Below are 17,273 nucleotides of genomic sequence, written 5' to 3'. Positions count from 1 at the left end.
CTTCCTCTCAGCCACCACCACCATGTTCTTTTTTATATTAAAAATAGTCTTGAAACAAATTGCTTCCCTTGAACTACTATAAAACCATATATTCTTCTCCAAAAAAGCAAGTGTTACATCTACAAATTTAATTGTTAAGGATAATAGCAATATACTTAATGTTTTGTTTTTAGTTTATTTGTCTGACTGTTGTTATACTTTTGTCTTGTGTATTACAGGCAGTCTTTTAGAATTAAACCTGGGAAAATATTCACATGTCAAATTTATAATTTTAAAAATGTATGTGAACTCAATTATGAATGAAAAAATCTGATCTAATATATTTCTGATTGAAAATAATAATTTGAAATGGGGCAGTTTTTTAGTGTCCACATACCTGTTTAATATTTAGTTTTTCTGAGGATTCCCTGCCCTTCTTCACCTCTTTTCACACAGATACTGCTGCTAGATGAACCAACAGCTGGAATGGACCCCTGTTCTCGACATATTGTATGGAATCTTTTAAAATACAGAAAAGCCAATCGGGTGACAGTGTTCAGTACTCATTTCATGGATGAAGCTGACATTCTTGCAGGTGAGATTTTTGTTTTATTTTCGAAGGCTGAGATCATGGGCCAAAAGGAAGATGGATATAGAGATGCTAATTCCTGAAGTATAAATAGAGAAGCTTTTACCTAGTGGTGTGTTTCCTTCACAAAAAAAGTTCTAAAAAATTTTAAAATGATACATTTTTGTGTTGAGAATCTCCAAGACCTTCCCAGGTTTAGTGATGTCCTAAAAGAACTCATATGACTCAGCACATAGTCATACTCATGACTATGATTTATTACAGCAAAAGGATGCAAAGCAAAGTTAGCAAAGGGAAAAGGTATATGAGGCAAAGTCTCGAGGAAACCAGGTAGAAGCTTCCAAGAGTCCTACTCCCAGTGGAGTAGACAGATGTGCTTTAATTTCTTCAGCATTGAGTTGTAACAACATGTGTGAAATATCTACTTGGGAAAGTTAGTATATACTCAGTGTTCAAGATTCTTTTTGGGTGCTGATCACATAAACATCTTCTGCCTAGCACATACCAAAGTTCCAGATTCTCAGAAGGAAAGAAGTTGTTTAGCATAAACCACATTGTTTGTACAGTTTAGGCACTGAGCCACTCTTACCTGTTTTGAGAATAGTAGGAACCCTCCCAAATCCAAGTTCTCAACTAACAGCCAAGGGCCAACCTTGTAAGCAGGCCTTTCTAAGGATAGAAGCCTCTGACCTGCTATGTTAACTCTTTTCTGCACAATTTTATACACATACATACATATAAAGAATCCAAGTTTAAGTCAACACATGACTTTTAATAGCTATGACAGATATAGAAGTTTGAAATTCTTGAGCAACTTCTGTCTGCTTATAATATAATCTAATAAAATTGGGCAAGTCATTCATGTCTTCAGTAGTACCTTTGTTTTTAAAAACCCAACAAACTAACATTTGTTCTTCTTATTACTTTTGTTGATTTTTGGAGTTGTTTCTACATTTGGTTATAAAGGAAATTGTGAAAGTGCTTGTATTGGTAAGCCTTTTAGGAAAAATATATTTGGAATAACATATGGTAAGTAGACTCTAGAGTCAGACTCCTTGAGTAGAGTTCCTGGCTTTGTTACTTTATAGCTGTATGAAACATGTATAAGGAATGTATTTTCTTTTTACCTTAGTATTCATATCTGAAAAATAGTTGATGATAATCTAGTACCATCCTCATAAGATTTTTTGTGATGATTAATGATATCATAATGTGGATGACTCTCATATGAGAAACCATAAAGTATAAATGCCAATTATTAATGCTGTTGATACTTTAGAAATTGAAATGTAAATATTTATCTGCAGATAGGAAAGCTGTGATGTCACAAGGAATGCTGAAATGTGTTGGTTCTTCAATGTTCCTCAAAAGTAAATGGGGGATCGGCTACCGCCTGAGGTATCATTCATTTTTATTGACATTATTCTATATTATACTCTTGCTATACTGTTATTATGTTGGAGGCTTGCTGTTACATGCTTTGACCATCATTTATGGTACTAAATTTAATTTAAAGCCTTCATAATTTACTTTTGGCTGTTTATTATATAATCAATTATGATTTTTGGTATTCTCTAGCATGTACATAGACAAATATTGTGCCACAGAATCTCTTTCTTCACTGGTTAAACAACATATACCTGGAGCTACTTTATTACAACAGAATGACCAACAACTTGTGTATAGCTTGCCTTTCAAGGACATGGACAAATTTTCAGGTATTACTTACTTTAAGTCTCTTGGTGTTTGAACTGGGATCCTATATTGGGAATAGGTTTCATTGATTTCCTTTTTGTTTCCTTCTCCATGTAGTATTGCCATGCTCCCAGGTGGCCAGAGTTAATATTCTGTTTCTGCTTTATTTTGTTTTTGAAAGCCAGAAAAAATACAGCAAAATTTTTTTTTTTACAAACACCATGCAAGAAACTGTAACTAATATATTAAATACTTAAGAAAATGTTAAAAAATGTAAAAATAATTGTGTTTACTTTGTTGTCAAGAAAAAAAAGAAATTGCTTGTAGGCCTCCTGAGAGTAAGGCATATATGTATATAGTTTATATACATTCTCAGGTTCTTTTATAGTTTCATGATTTCATAATGAATTATATGATAAATCCTTGAATTCTTTTAATTGAGGCATTATTTTTTAATTTTTTAATGAGGAACTCAAACTCAGTCTCCTTCCTCTGTTTAGGAATTGCTTGATAGACAAAAGGAAGTTATTGATGTAAGTACATTGTGCAGAATTTTCATAGCATTTATCTCATAATCAGAAAAATACTTGTTTTTTTTAAAAAGAAATCACAAATTAAGTGGACTGAAGTACACTTGCCAACTTAATGCACTCTGCCTATCATTCTATCTACTTATACCCACCTATCTCCTATTCTTTAGTAACATTTATATGTGCTTATTTTCTACCAGATGCTGGTCTGTGCCTTTTGCAATTATTAGTTTATTTCATTATCCCAATATTTCAAGAAATACATGAGATAAATACTATTATTGCTTTCATTTTACAAATGAAGAAACTGAGACATAAAAAGATTTAAGGAACTTGCCCAAGGTAACACAGGTAGAAAGTAGTGGAGCTGAGTTTTGAACCCAGGCAGATCAGTTCCAGAACTCATGGTTTTCACCACCATACTTTGTTTGTTGACTCTTATATTTCTTTGAAAAATTGTCACGGTATTTCACTGGATTTCACAGTGTCTTCTGGGATCTCCTGTAGGATGGACCGTAAGACCTCTTAAGGGAATTCATAATGTCAGCACTTTTTCTAATAATACCAAAATGTTATTTGCCTTATTGACCCTCAGCTTCTCATGATTATACAGTGTTTTCCAGAGACTGCATAATATGTGCTATCACAGCAGATTGAATACAGAAACAAATATGAGAACCCATCTGTCTTCCGTTAAGACAGACATTGAAGAGATTTGCAGAAATATAAAACAATATTCTCTTCTCATTATTTTTGTTTTAAAAGATGCAGTTTTTAAAAATAAAATTGTTAACCCGTAATAGGTTTATTTTTTTATTTTTTAAAAGATGAATAAGTATTTAAATGATTTCTGTATGTTTTCTAATGTACATATTTATTTTATTATTCAATATAGTAACATTCTCAGTTTTAATTTCAAATACTGTAAAATTTTTGTTAGTTTATAATATGATATAGATATAATATGGTAATAGATATGATAATAGATATATTCCCATATATAAAATTTCTTTGAGGTCCTTAATTTATAAGAATGTTAAGCCTGTTTACTTAGGCTGGAGTTCAGTGCCACAATCACAGCTCACTGCAGCCTCAAACTCCTGGGCTCAAGTGATCCTCCCACCTGAGTCTCCTGAGTAGCTAAGACTACAGGCTTGCATCAGTATTTATGCCTAGCTAATTTATTTTTATTTTTTGTAGAGATGGGTCATGATATGTTGCACAGGCTGTTCATGAACTTATTTTTAAAGGATATTTTACAATAATTTATGATAATATGCTTAAAGATATACTATTCTTTCATTTTTTTCTTTTAGGTTTGTTTTCTGCCCTAGACAGTCATTCAAATTTGGGTGTCATTTCTTATGGTGTTTCCATGACGACTTTGGAAGACGTATTTTTAAAGCTAGAAGTTGAAGCAGAAATTGACCAAGCAGGTAAAAACAGAACTAACAAAACATTTTAGGCAATGAATCAGACAGATGGTGAATAAGACAAAAATTATATAAATGTAATTTTATATTTTTTTAGAATAAAGGGTAGAAATAAGTAAATAAGTAATGAGATACTTACTGATAGTGATAGGAGTAATGCAGGAAATAATGGGGTGGTCTTAGAAGGCAGCGAACTTAGATTATATCATCAGGAAGGACTTTGTTGAGATGATACTTGACCTGAGGCCTGTATAATGAGAAAAATCAAGTAGGTGAAGATTTTAGGGCAGAAATTTTCAGATAAAGAACTGCAACTGCAAAGGTATTAACTGAGGAATGAGTTGGATGTCTTTGAGGGATAAAAAAAGGCTACCATGGCCGGAGCCATAGTGAAGCTATTACACAGCAAAGTCAGGAGGATACTCAAAGGGATAGATCATGTTCTGCCTTTGAACATCTGGAAAACAATTTCATTTGTTTTCCTATTGTAGTGTGAAGCGATCAGAGAGTTTTAAAGCAAATAGGTACCATGATCTGATTTGAATTTTTAAAAAAACATGTTCTGGTTGTTCAATGATAGGAGTATTATAAAGGAAGTGTGGAAGTAGGAAGACCAGTTAGGAAACTGCTATCGTTAATACTATCTTGAACTAGGGTGTCAGTGAAAATAGGGAGGCCGGGCACAGTGGTTCATGCCTATAATCCCAGCACTTTGGGAGGCCAAGGCAGGGAGATTGCTTGAGCCCAGGAGTTCCAGACCAGCCTTGGCAACGTGGCAAAACCTTGTCACAAAAAACACAACAATTAGCCAGGTATGGTAGTGTGTGCCTATAGTCCCAACTACTCTAGAGGCTGAGGTGGGAGAATCACCTGAGCCCAGGAGGTCAAGGCTGCAGTGAGCCATGATTGCACCACTGCACTCCAGCCTGGGCATCAGAAGGAGACCCTGTTTAAAAAAAAAAAAAAGAAAAATGGGAAAGAACAGATATTTGGGTTATACTGGTGGTAGTGGTGATGAGTTTGAGTTGCTGATAGATTGAGTGTTAGAGGCTCAGGAGAGGTTGGAATGAAGAATAATTCCTAAGCTTTTGATAACTGGGAATGAGATTGCCATTTCCTGAAAATAGGGGAAGAATAGGTTTGTGGAAAGAAGGAATGCAGGCATGAGTTTTTTCCTTTTTTTTTTTTTTTTGAGTCTTGCTCTGTCACTCAGGCTGGAGTGCAGTGGCACCATCCTGGCTCACTGCAACCTCCGCCTCCCAAGTCCAAGTGATTCTCCTGCTGCCTCAGCCTCTCAAACAGCTGGGATTACAGGCGCCCACCACCACGCCCAGCTAATTGTTGTATTTTTTAGTAGAGACAGGGTTTTGCCATGTTGGCCAGGCTGGTCTTGAACTGACCTCAGGTGATCCGCCCGCCTTGGCCTCCCAAAGTGCTAGGATTACAGGTGTAAGCCACTGCGCCCGACCCAGGCATGAATTTTGAGTATATTGTTTGAGATGCATCTGGAGTTAAATGAAGATGTTACGGCTGAAGATACAGATTTGGAAGTTACTCACAGGTAGATGGTGCTAGGGAATTGGATGAAATCTCTTAGTTGGGTAAGGAGTATAGATAAGAATTGAGGGGCAGGCCTCCTGGGTGAGCAGTGGAGAAGGAGCCAAGAGGGCTGACCGTGAATGAGCAATTATTACTCTACTTTTTCATGAAAGAGTGGAAATGGAAAAACCTAGAAAAATGGTGTTTAGGAAAGAGGAAGTGGTCAGTTATTTGTCAATTGCTGTGAAGAATAAGATGAGGACAAAAAAGGTAGTTTTGGTAACATAGAGGACGGTGAGGGATTTGGTAGACTGTAAGAGTGGTGATCTTGACAGATCAATTTCATGATGCAGTAAGGAGCAAAGTGGATCTATTCAGCTTACGGTAAGAACATGAGTTGAGGAAACTTTCTTATGATCGAAGGTTAGCAAAATGTTTGTAGTGGCAGGTGAGGAGAGCAAAGGAAACCAGGATGTTAGTTCACAGTTGTTAAAAGAGTTGAGATGCTGCAAATACACATTTTGCATGAATGCCGAGTGGGTGATGATTAAAATCATTGTGATACCAAAGTCAAGAATCAAGCTGAATATATCATCATGAAGTAAACTTGCTTATATTATGCTAAAATAAATCTGGAACTTAAAATATTACTAGAATTTAATTATTCATGGTTTGGTACTCAAATTTTAAAAGATTGGCCTTATTGTGTGGGAACAATAATTTGTCAGCATTGCTAACTGTAAAGTTGCTCCTGTAGTCCTACATTTATGATACCAGATGCCCACTTTCAAATGCAGTGAGGAGAAGCCATATATTTTTGAGTTCTTAATTTTTCTTTTGTTATTATGTCTGGATCAAAGAAGATTTATCTGAAAATTAATGTATGTGATTTTGTAGTTTCTCCTTCTTTTGAAATTTTTAAATGATGAAGTGGGCATTCTGCTTTTAGTTCACCCTCACAAATTGTGGAAGAATCCACAATAAAACTTTTATATTGAAAGTGCGTGGCCTTAATGGAATTAAATAACTAAAAAAAGAAGTCTCTCAAATTTGTTTTAATACCTTGAGTACTAATATACTGAACCACTACATAAAATTAATATTATATAATCTGATTTCTTTTTATATTATTATCTAAATTAAAAAATACATGTATTGGCCCAAGTTATAATGTTCTTCCTAAAGTTATCTCACTAGTACATTCTCTTTAATATTTGCATTAACTGTTAATATTTTTCTGCGTCGAAAGTTCTGAATGTTTTTGAGTTTAAAATAAACCTCAATTGTGTAGTATTTTATTCTTGCCATTAAATAAATGTATGTTTATGGTTTAATTGGTAGAATTTTATTTATTTATTTATTTATTTTTATTTATTTTTTTATTATTATACTTTAAGTTTTAGGGTACATGTGCACATTGTGCAGGTTAGTTACATACGTATACATGTGCCATGCTGGTGTGCTGCACCCACTAACTCGTCATCTAGCATTAGGTATATCTCCCAATGCTATCCCTCCCCCCTCCCCCCACCCCACAATAGTCCCCAGTGTGATGTTCCCCTTCCTGTGTCCATGTGATCTCATTGTTCAATTCCCACCTATGAGTGAGAATATGTGGTGTTTGGTTTTTTGTTCTTGCGATAGTTTACTGAGAATGATGATTTCCAATTTCATCCATGTCCCTACAAAGGACATGAACTCATCATTTTTTATGGCTGCATAGTATTCCATGGTGTATATGTGCCACATTTTCTTAATCCAGTCTATCATTGTTGGACATTTGGGTTAGTTCCAAGTCTTTGCTATTGTGAATAGTGCCGCAATAAACATACGTGTGCATGTGTCTTTATAGCAGCATGATTTATAGTCCTTTGGGTATATACCCAGTAATGGGATGGCTGGGTGAAATGGTATTTCTAGTTCTAGATCCCTGAGGAACCGCCACACTGACTTCCACAATGGTTGAACTAGTTTACAGTGCCACCAACAGTGTAAAAGTGTTCCTATTTCTCCACATCCTCTCCAGCACCTGTTGTTTCCTGACTTTTTAATGATTGCTATTCTAACTGGTGTGAGATGGTATCTCATTGTGGTTTTGATTTGCATTTCCCTGATGGCCAGTGATGGTGAGCGTTTTTTCATGTGTCTTTTGGCTGCATAAATGTCTTCTTTTGAGAAGTGTCTTTTCATGTCCTTTGCCCACTTTTTGATGGGGTTGTTTGTTTTTTTCTTGTAAATTTGTTTGAGTTCATTGTAGATTCTGGATATTAGCCCTTTGTCAGATGAGTAGCTTGCAAAAATTTTCTCCCATTTTGTAGGTTGCCTGTTCACTCTGATGGTAGTTTCTTTTGCTGTGCAGAAGTTCTTTAGTTTAATTAGATCCCATTTGTCAATTTTGTCTTTTGTTGCTATTGTTTTTGGTGTTTTAGACATGAAGTCCTTGCCCATGCCTATGTCCTGAATGGTAATGCCTAGGTTTTCTTCTAGGGTTTTTATGGTTTTAGGTCTAACGTTTAAGTCTTTAATCCATCTTGAATTGATTTTTGTATAAGGTGTAAGGAAGGGATCCAGTTTCAGCTTTCTACATATGGCTAGCTAGTTTTCCCAGCACCATTTATTAAATAGGGAATCCTTTCCCCATTGCTTGTTTTTCTCAGGTTTGTCAAAGATCAGATAGTTGTAGATATGCGGCATTATTTCTGAGGGCTCTGTTCTGTTCCATTGATCTATATCTCTGTTTTGGTACCAGTACCATGCTGTTTTGGTTACTGTGGCCTTGTAGTATAGTTTGAAGTCAGGTAGCGTGATGCCTCCAGCTTTGTTCTTTTGGCTTAGGATTGACTTGGCGATGCGGGCTCTTTTTTGGTTCCATGTGAACTTTAAAGTAGTTTTTTCCAATTCTGTGAAGAAAGTCATTGGTAGCTTGATGGGGATGGCATTGAATCTGTAAATTACCTTGGGCAGTTTGGCCATTTTCACGATATTGATTCTTCCTACCCATGAGCATGGAATGTTCTTCCATTTGTTTGTATCCTCTTTTATTTCCTTGAGCAGCAGTTTGTAGTTCTCCTTGAAGAGGTCCTTCACATCCCTTGTAAGTTGGATTCCTAGGTATTTTATTCTCTTTGAAGCAATTGTGAATGGGAGTTCACTCATGATTTGGCTCTCTGTTTGTCTGTTGTTGGTGTATAGGAATGCTTGTGATTTTTGCACATTGATTTTGTATCCTGAGACTTTGCTGAAGTTGCTTATCAGCTTAAGGAGATTTTGGGCTGAGACAATGGGGTTTTCTAGATATACAATCATGTCATCTGCAAACAGGGACAATTTGACTTCCTCTTTTCCTAATTGAATACCCTTTATTTCCTTCTCCTGCCTAATTGCCCTGGCCAGAACTTCCAACACTATGTTGAATAGGAGTGGTGAGAGAGGGCATCCCTGTCTTGTGCCAGTTTTCAAAGGGAATGCTTCCAGTTTTTGCCCATTCAGTATGATAGTGGCTGTGGGTTTGTCATAGATAGCTCTTATTATTTTGAAATATGTCCCATCAATACCTAATTTATTGAGAGTTTTTAGCATGAAGGGTTGTTGAATTTTGTCAAAGGCCTTTTCTGCATCTATTGAGATAATCATGTGGTTTTTGTCTTTGGCTCTGTTTATATGCTAGAATTTTAACATAAAGTACGTAAATAAATTTTTATTCCAAATACATTTGGAATGTTTAACTGTAATTTAAATGAATATTAAATATTAAAATGAAATCTGAATGACATACCTTATTCACACTACTGAATTTGTTATACCTTTTAAGTGTTGTGCTAATAATCTGTATGATCACACTGTCATTGATCATGTACAACCTCAGTAATCCCAGGAAATTATATTGAAGTAGGCATTGGCTCTTAAACCTTCCAAAGACTAAAGATGAAGTTGAAGGGCAGAATTTGGCTGAAAACTGAACCTGAGGCTAAATTTTAATTGAGAAGTAATGTAAAGCCAGGAGAGGACTCTCAAACATGGTGATAAGAGAGAAGTCTCGTGTATGATCAGGATATGATGCTAAGTTGTGGTCAGAGAGGAAAAGTTCACATAAAAGTTGGATATTATACATATACAGAGATAATAAGATCTTAAATATGGATATGCATCCAGTTTGATTTTGAACTAGTGGAATTATACCATGTGTCTCCTTTGCATCTGTCCTCTTTCACTCAAAATTACATTTGTGAAGTTCAACCATGTTGTTATGGGTACAGTAGTTTGTTCATTTTCATTGGTTTACACTATTCCATAGAATAGTGTTATTGTTCTTAGTAGAACAAGAACATTCTCATGTTCTTGTACATGTGTTTTGGTGAAACCTATATTCATATCTCTGTTGGGTTTATGCCTGTTGGGGATCTCTTGGGTCATAAGATATACATATGTTCAGCTTTAATAGATACTGCCAGAATATAAGAGAGTTCCATTTGTTCCACATAACTGCCAGACCAATGCTTCTTTAAATTTTCCTGCTTCAGAAAGATTGTATCTTTTTTAATGAATATACTGAAATGTTTGTTTTGTTTTGGCAAATAGATTATAGTGTATTTACTCAGCAGCCACTGGAGGAAGAAATGGATTCAAAATCTTTTGATGAAATGGAACAGAGCTTACTTATTCTTTCTGAAACCAAGGCTTCTCTAATGAGCACCATGAGCCTTTGGAAACAACAGATGTATACAATAGCAAAGTTTCATTTCTTTACCTTGAAACGTGAAAGTAAATCAGTGAGATCAGTGTAAGTATAATTATCACCCTTATACCTGATGGATTGCTTTTTAAGGATACACATTGGTTTTACCATCTTAATTTTTAAAATGTTAACATATGTAAATAATTTATATAGTTTTGAAAGATTACCACTGTAATTTCACAATGTTAGAGAAAAAAATTACAATAATTTCATCAAATACCCTGTCTTACACTTTTTAAACTAGCATTTATTGTCTCATCTATAAAGTGAGGAAATAACAAATATTCCCTAATTGTATAATTTTTGAATTACTGTCACTGTATCTTTTTCTTTCTTTCACCTGGGAGCACAGATTCAAGTTTCCTTGAATATATTAATACACTCCCCATTGTATCTTAAATTTTGTTTTGCGTTTCTATTTTTTCGCTATTTTTTGCGTCTATTAGTTAGTTTTTATAACCACTTTTTGTAAGTAGCAGGAAAAATGAGTTTTACCTCTATTTATCCTATGAGGAAACTGAAAAATAAAGAAGGCTACATAGCTAGTAGATCTGGGATCAAAATGACATCTCAAGTTAGCTTTAGCCCTTCTCAGTTAGGTTCTCCTAGGGTACTAGGAACTGAATAATTTGGAAATAACATTAACCACTTTCATATACCACACACCTATCTTGTTAAGTCCAAAATGTCAGTAGTAATAAGGCTTAATCATTAAGATTAAGAATATTGTTATATGTTTGGAATATGCTAAATTTATATGCTCTTCTTTGACCAAATTCAGTGTCAAACAAATGTCAATCACATATCTGATTTATTCCCGGGTCGGCATTACTGAAAGAAAAATGTTTATTTAAATCAGCATGTTTCAATTTATTTTATTTTATTTTTTATACTTTAAGTTCTAGGATATATGTGCAGAACTTGCAGGTTTGTTACATAGGTATGCATGTGCCATGGTGGTTTGCTACACTCATCAACCTGTCACTACGTTAGGTATTTATCCTAATGCTATCCCTCCCCAGTCCCAACCCTCCAACAGGCCCCGGTGTGTGATGTTCCCCTCCTTGTGTCCATGTGTTCTCGTTGTTCAGCTCCCACTTATGAGTGAGAACATGTGGTGTTTGGTTTTCTGTTCCTGTGTTAGTTTGCTGAAAATGATGGTTTCCAGCTTCATCCATGTACCTTCAAAGGACATGAACTCATCCTTTTTTATGGCTGCATAGTATTCCATGGTGTATATGTGCCACATTTTCTAAACACCACTCTCATAAAATACACTCAGAAAAATAATTAAAATACCAGCTGGGCTCGGTGGCTCAAGCTTGTAATCCCAGCACTTTGGGAGGCCAAGGCAGGCGGATCACAAGGTCAGGAGATCAAGGCCATCCTGGCCAACATGGTGAAACTCCATCTCTACTAAAAATATAAAAAAATTAGCTGGGTGTGGTGGTGGGCGCCTGTAGTCTCAGCTACTTGGGAGGCTGAGGCAGGAGAATTGCCTGAACTCGGGAAGCGGAGGTTGCAGTGAGCCAAGATCGTGCCACTGCACTCCAGTCTGGTGACAGAGTGAGACTCCGTCCCTGCCCCCCCGCCCCCCCAAAAAAAGAAAATTAAAATACCTTAGTCAGCTTTGACTGCCATGACAAAATACCATTTACTGGGTGACTTAAACAGAGTATTATTTTCTCACAATTCTGATGGCTGCAGTTCTGAGATCCGGGTGCCAGCATGGTGAGGACTGTCTTCCTGGCTTGCAGAAGGCCACCATCTCACTGTGTGCTCATATGACCTCTTCACGTACACTGGCATGCACCCTCTGGTGTCTCTTTTAATAAATGTACTAATCCCATCATGGGGACCCCACCCTCATGATGCCATCTAATGCAGATTACCTTTCCGAAGTCCCATTTCCAAACACCATCATATGGGAGTTAGGGCTTCAACATACAAATTTGGGGAGGCACAAACATTCAATCCATAACAAAATGTGTTCCATGGTCAAATACATTTAGAAAATATTACTCTTATATTCCCTATATTAAAGAGTTATTCATTAGCATAAAAAACATGAGATGTTCTCTGGTAAGGAAATTCCTTCAACTTTGTTTAACCTCATGTTTCCAAATATTATTTAATTGTGAATATTTTTTAACCTAAATCACTTCTTAACTTATTATGGAACTTGATTAATGCCATATGCTTTTGAAATCTTAGATATAACAATTTAAGAATTTTTTTAAAAAAATTATGGGGTATGTGAAATTTATAAATTGCTAAAGTATGATAATCTAAGCTCTCCAACTGCTTGTTAGGACACTTATTACATGTGATATAGAGATATTTTATCAGATAAGTAGCTGCTCTCCAGATAAAAGGGCATTGTAGTATACCTTGCTTTGCCTCCTGAGAGCAGCAATGGCAATTAATATGATAAAATTGTGATTAGGATGAGATTTCAAAGATATCAGCCATTCAGAGTTTAATTGTATTTTTATTTGCTTCTCTATATCTAAAATATTTTTGTTGTTACGTGAAAAGTAAATGGGGCTGGGTGCAGTGGCTCACACCTGAAATCCCAGCACTTTGGAAAGCTGCAGCAGGTGGATCACTTGAGGCCAGGAGTTTGAGACCAGTATGGCCAACATGGCAAAACCCTGTCTCTACTAAAAATACAAAAATTAGCTGGGTACAGTGGCACATGCCAGTCGTCCCACCTACTTGGGAGGCTGAGGCATGACAATCGTTTGAACCTGGGAGGCAGAGGTTGCAGTGAGCCGAGATCACACCACTGCACTCCAGCCTGGGTGACAGAGCAAGACTCCATCTCAAAAAAAAAAAAAAAAAAAAAAAAAAAAAAAAAAAAATGGTTAAGATAGAGACAGGACAGGAAGTAATTCCTTCAGGAGTAGAGACAAATATTTGAGACATAATGTCTTGTGTTTTAACAGTTACAACTATGTGTTTACATACTCTTAGGAAAATTTAAGGGCGTCACTGATCTAAAATATACTTTTATAACTTTTAATTTTGTCATACAGTATTGGCTTTCTCTCCAGTATTGTCATAAGATCATTTTGGGGAATACGATTTCTTTTTTTTTTTTTCAGTTTTTTTTCTTTGTTTTTTTCAGTGATTATCTTTTAACTATCTTGAGTTTAAATCTATACCAATGTAGGCTGGTCAAGGTGGCCCACACCTGCAATCCCAGCACTTTGGGAGGCTGAGGCAGGCAAGCTCCTTGTTTGAGCTCAGGAGTTTGAGACCAGCCTTGGCAACATGGCAAAACCCCATCTCTATAAAAAATAACAAAAATTAGTTGTGTATGGTGGCGTGTGCCTGTAGTCCCAGCTATTTGGGATGGCGAGGGGAGAAGATTGCTTGAGCCTGGGAGGTGGAGGTTACAGTGAGCTGAGATCACGCCATTACACTCCAGCCTGGGTGACAGAACCAGACCATGTCTCAAATAAAAACAAAAAAAGTCCATGTCAATGTGAAGGGAGAGTTTTAATTGATTTTCATATTAATGTACCTTTGTACCCTGAGCTGTGTTGTTTTTTTTTTTTCTTTTCAGGTTGCTTCTGCTTTTAATTTTTTTCACAGTTCAGATTTTTATGTTTTTGGTTCATCACTCTTTTAAAAATGCTGTGGTTCCCGTCAAACTTGTTCCAGACTTATATTTTCTAAAACCTGGAGACAAACCTCATAAATACAAAACAAATCTGCTTCTTCAAAATTCTACTGGTGAGAGTGTGTGAAGGTCTGTGAATGAGTGTTGGCATGGAGCATGGGGTTGAGGGGTGGATAAAGGTCTGGATTTTAAAACTATATTTAAGGTAAAGGCATGGTCTGTCTGCATGAAATCTAAATTATAGTTCAATACGTATCTTATTGATGCTGAAGAATATATTACAGTAAATTTTGGTTTACAAATAAATGACAGTTTTGGCCAGGTGCGATGGCTCACACCTGTAATCCCAGCACTTTGGGAGGCCAAGGCGGGTGGATCACCTGAGGTCAGGAGATCGAGACCATCCTGGCTAACACGGTGAAACCCCGTCTCTACTATAAAAATTAGCCAGGCATGGTGGCACGCGCCTGTAGTCCCAGGTACTCGGGAGGCTGAGGCAGGAGAATCGCTTGAACCCGGGAGGCGGAGGTTGCAGTGAGCCGAGATTGCACCACTGCATTCCAGTCTGGGCAACAGAGGGAGACTCTGCCTCAAAATAAATAAATAAATAAATAAATAAATAAATAAATAGTTAAAAAAATTTATACTTTGTATAATAGTAGAATTTCCTTTTTTAATAATAACGTTATTCTTACTAGCATGTTTTATGCTGATAAGTCCATGATGAGCAAAATATACTTCAAAAGTTGAAAAACCCTCTTTACAAAGAGTTGTAGTACATAATATTTATACAGGTATGTGTCTGCATAGAAGTGTTTAATTCTTCAAGGACAGTCTGAAGAATTAGTTAAAACTAAGAAAAATAAGACTTAAATATAAATATCTCTAATTGAATATATTAGATTTGTAATGGATATTTTTGGCTTTGCTATTAGTATTCTTACCATGTAGTTGTCAAATATGAAAAAAATTTAAACATACAGACTTGAGCAAAGCTCAAAACAAAAAACTGACATACTGTTCTGATTTTCAAAATATTAAAAGCTAGTACAAACTTTATTCATATGTGATCAGTTGTTCCTATAACATCTCCTATTCTGTAGCAAACTCTTTGGGGTTTAACCTTTCTAACACTTCACCTACATTCTAGTATCATTCCTTTTTGATTCACTAATTCAAAAAAGACTGCCCAGTATTAAAATAATAAGCATGGCTAGGAATGATTATAAATTAGTATTAAAATAATCACTGTTAAAATCTGGTGCGTGTTATATTACATAACCTTCATTCTTTCCGGTAAAGATGTATTTATTGATGGATAAATGAGTGAGAACATGGAAAATTACCTGGAGCATGGAAAATTAATGGAAAATTACTCGAATGGAAAATGTCAGGTTTTGCAATTTTTTTTCTTTCATTAGGAAATTTCATTATGAATTCTCGTTTTGGTTTTAAAATACATTTTATATTGCTAATATATAATCCTTACACTGTGCTAATCTTGACATTTTTATATGTGTCCAGGGAATTGTACATGTATCTCAAATATTTCTTTTTTTTTTAAAGGAACTTGGATTCAAATCACATCTTTTTGCTTTGAGTTAATTCTCATTGATCTGCAGAAATTCTAGTATTTTCAGTTTGTCTCTTAATTTTTTATTCTTAGAGTTGCTTGCTTATGCATGCCATATTTTCCTAAGCCTTGTGTGTGTTCCAAAATAAAACCACTTTTTTTTGAACCACTGGCCTCTGTGTGTATATATATTGGGTGGTATCTTACCCACCTTGCAGAGCTTTTTGTATCTCTCGTGCTGTGGTTCCTTCACTTATAATGTGTCTCTCTTCTCAGGGTACATAGCTGGTCTTGCAAGTTAGAGATAAGAGATCAGTTAAGGTACTAGGTTGGGAGTATAGTAGTGTCACCATTCTCTATGACACTGAGATTTAGTGCTGTGTCTGATCCACCCTGCCATACTATTCAGTTACTAGTAATGTTTTGCTTTGTTTGATTTCAATTTCTCTCTAAAGTCACATTTGTCCTTCCCTGAATCCTGATTTTTGTTATGATAGAGGAGAAACTGCATCTATTCGGCAGACATGTTGGTATAGATTTAAATCCCGACAGGATTTAAAATCTTACTCTTGGCTCCAGGTACTTTAGAGAATGTAGAGATGTGATTATGTGTTTGAATATTTTAAGGTAGTTAAGGCAATTGACATGTCTGCCCAGAGCCTACAAAAAATTCTCTAGGGAGTGATGTTACCACACCTATACCTTTCTGAACTTAGCAGGTTATCTTGTTACCTAAAATTGTCAGATAGATTTTTATTCTTATTATTTAACCAAATTTCATGTGTTACAGGTTAACTTTTCAATGTTAATAATAGTTGTAGCAGCAGCAGCAGTGGCGGCAGCAGCAGCGGTAGCTAAAATATGCGCAGTTACTATGTGTCAGGTTCTAAACTCTGTGTATATATTCAGTCATTTAATTCTCAGGATGATCACTCTACCTATAAGGCAGATATACTTATTTTACCCACTTTACAAAAGAGGGACCTTAAGGTCCAGAACATCTAGGTAACTTGCTTGAAGGACGAATAGTTTAATGTTACAACTCAACTTTAAAACCAGGCTGACTGGCTTCAGAGCCAATGTACTTACTTGCGTATTCGCTAATGAAAATAAAATATTTCTCTAAAAATAGAATTATCTTCCCAGTGTTACTAAAAGCCTCGTTTAGACTCATTTTTTATTATTTGCTTATTTTCTAACACCAGACTCAGATATCAGTGATCTTATTAGCTTTTTCACAAGCCAGAACATAATGGTGACGATGATTAATGACAGTGACTATGTATCCGTGGCTCCCCATAGTGCGGCTTTAAATGTGATGCATTCAGAAAAGGTAAGATGAATGCAGTGAATGAATATCCATTTGGGAGTTATGCAAGATTAAAACGTTTCTTCTAAAATTAATTATTTGTTGATTTGACCTTATGAGTTAGAAATTAGATTTTACTTTTGGAAATAACTAGCTGTCTTTATTTATGATGTATTTCATTACTTCACAGATGACCAATATATAAAGTTACAGAAATTTAGTTTTTTAAAAAATTATATGCTTGTTTAAAATATTAAAATATC

General features: G+C 35.5%; 1 protein-coding gene across 2 annotated transcripts in view; it reads left to right on the top strand.

Moving 5' to 3' along the window:
* ABCA5 (ATP binding cassette subfamily A member 5) overlaps positions 1-17,273 on the top strand; it is an 81,572-nt gene that overhangs the window by 40,125 nt on the left and 24,174 nt on the right. For both annotated transcript variants that reach the window (XM_063599365.1, XM_003808943.6), the window contains 7 exons: positions 436-574; positions 1,876-1,966; positions 2,147-2,286; positions 4,110-4,229; positions 10,344-10,545; positions 14,072-14,241; positions 16,907-17,034. In XM_063599365.1, the coding sequence (XP_063455435.1) occupies positions 436-574; positions 1,876-1,966; positions 2,147-2,286; positions 4,110-4,229; positions 10,344-10,545; positions 14,072-14,241; positions 16,907-17,034 (990 nt within the window). The remainder of the gene's footprint in view (positions 1-435; positions 575-1,875; positions 1,967-2,146; positions 2,287-4,109; positions 4,230-10,343; positions 10,546-14,071; positions 14,242-16,906; positions 17,035-17,273) is intronic.

The sequence above is a fragment of the Pan paniscus genome, chromosome 19 (assembly GCF_029289425.2).
Source record: "Pan paniscus chromosome 19, NHGRI_mPanPan1-v2.0_pri, whole genome shotgun sequence".
In the NCBI taxonomy this organism is placed as follows: domain Eukaryota; kingdom Metazoa; phylum Chordata; class Mammalia; order Primates; family Hominidae; genus Pan; species Pan paniscus.
This window is presented reverse-complemented; position numbering and strand designations above follow the sequence as displayed.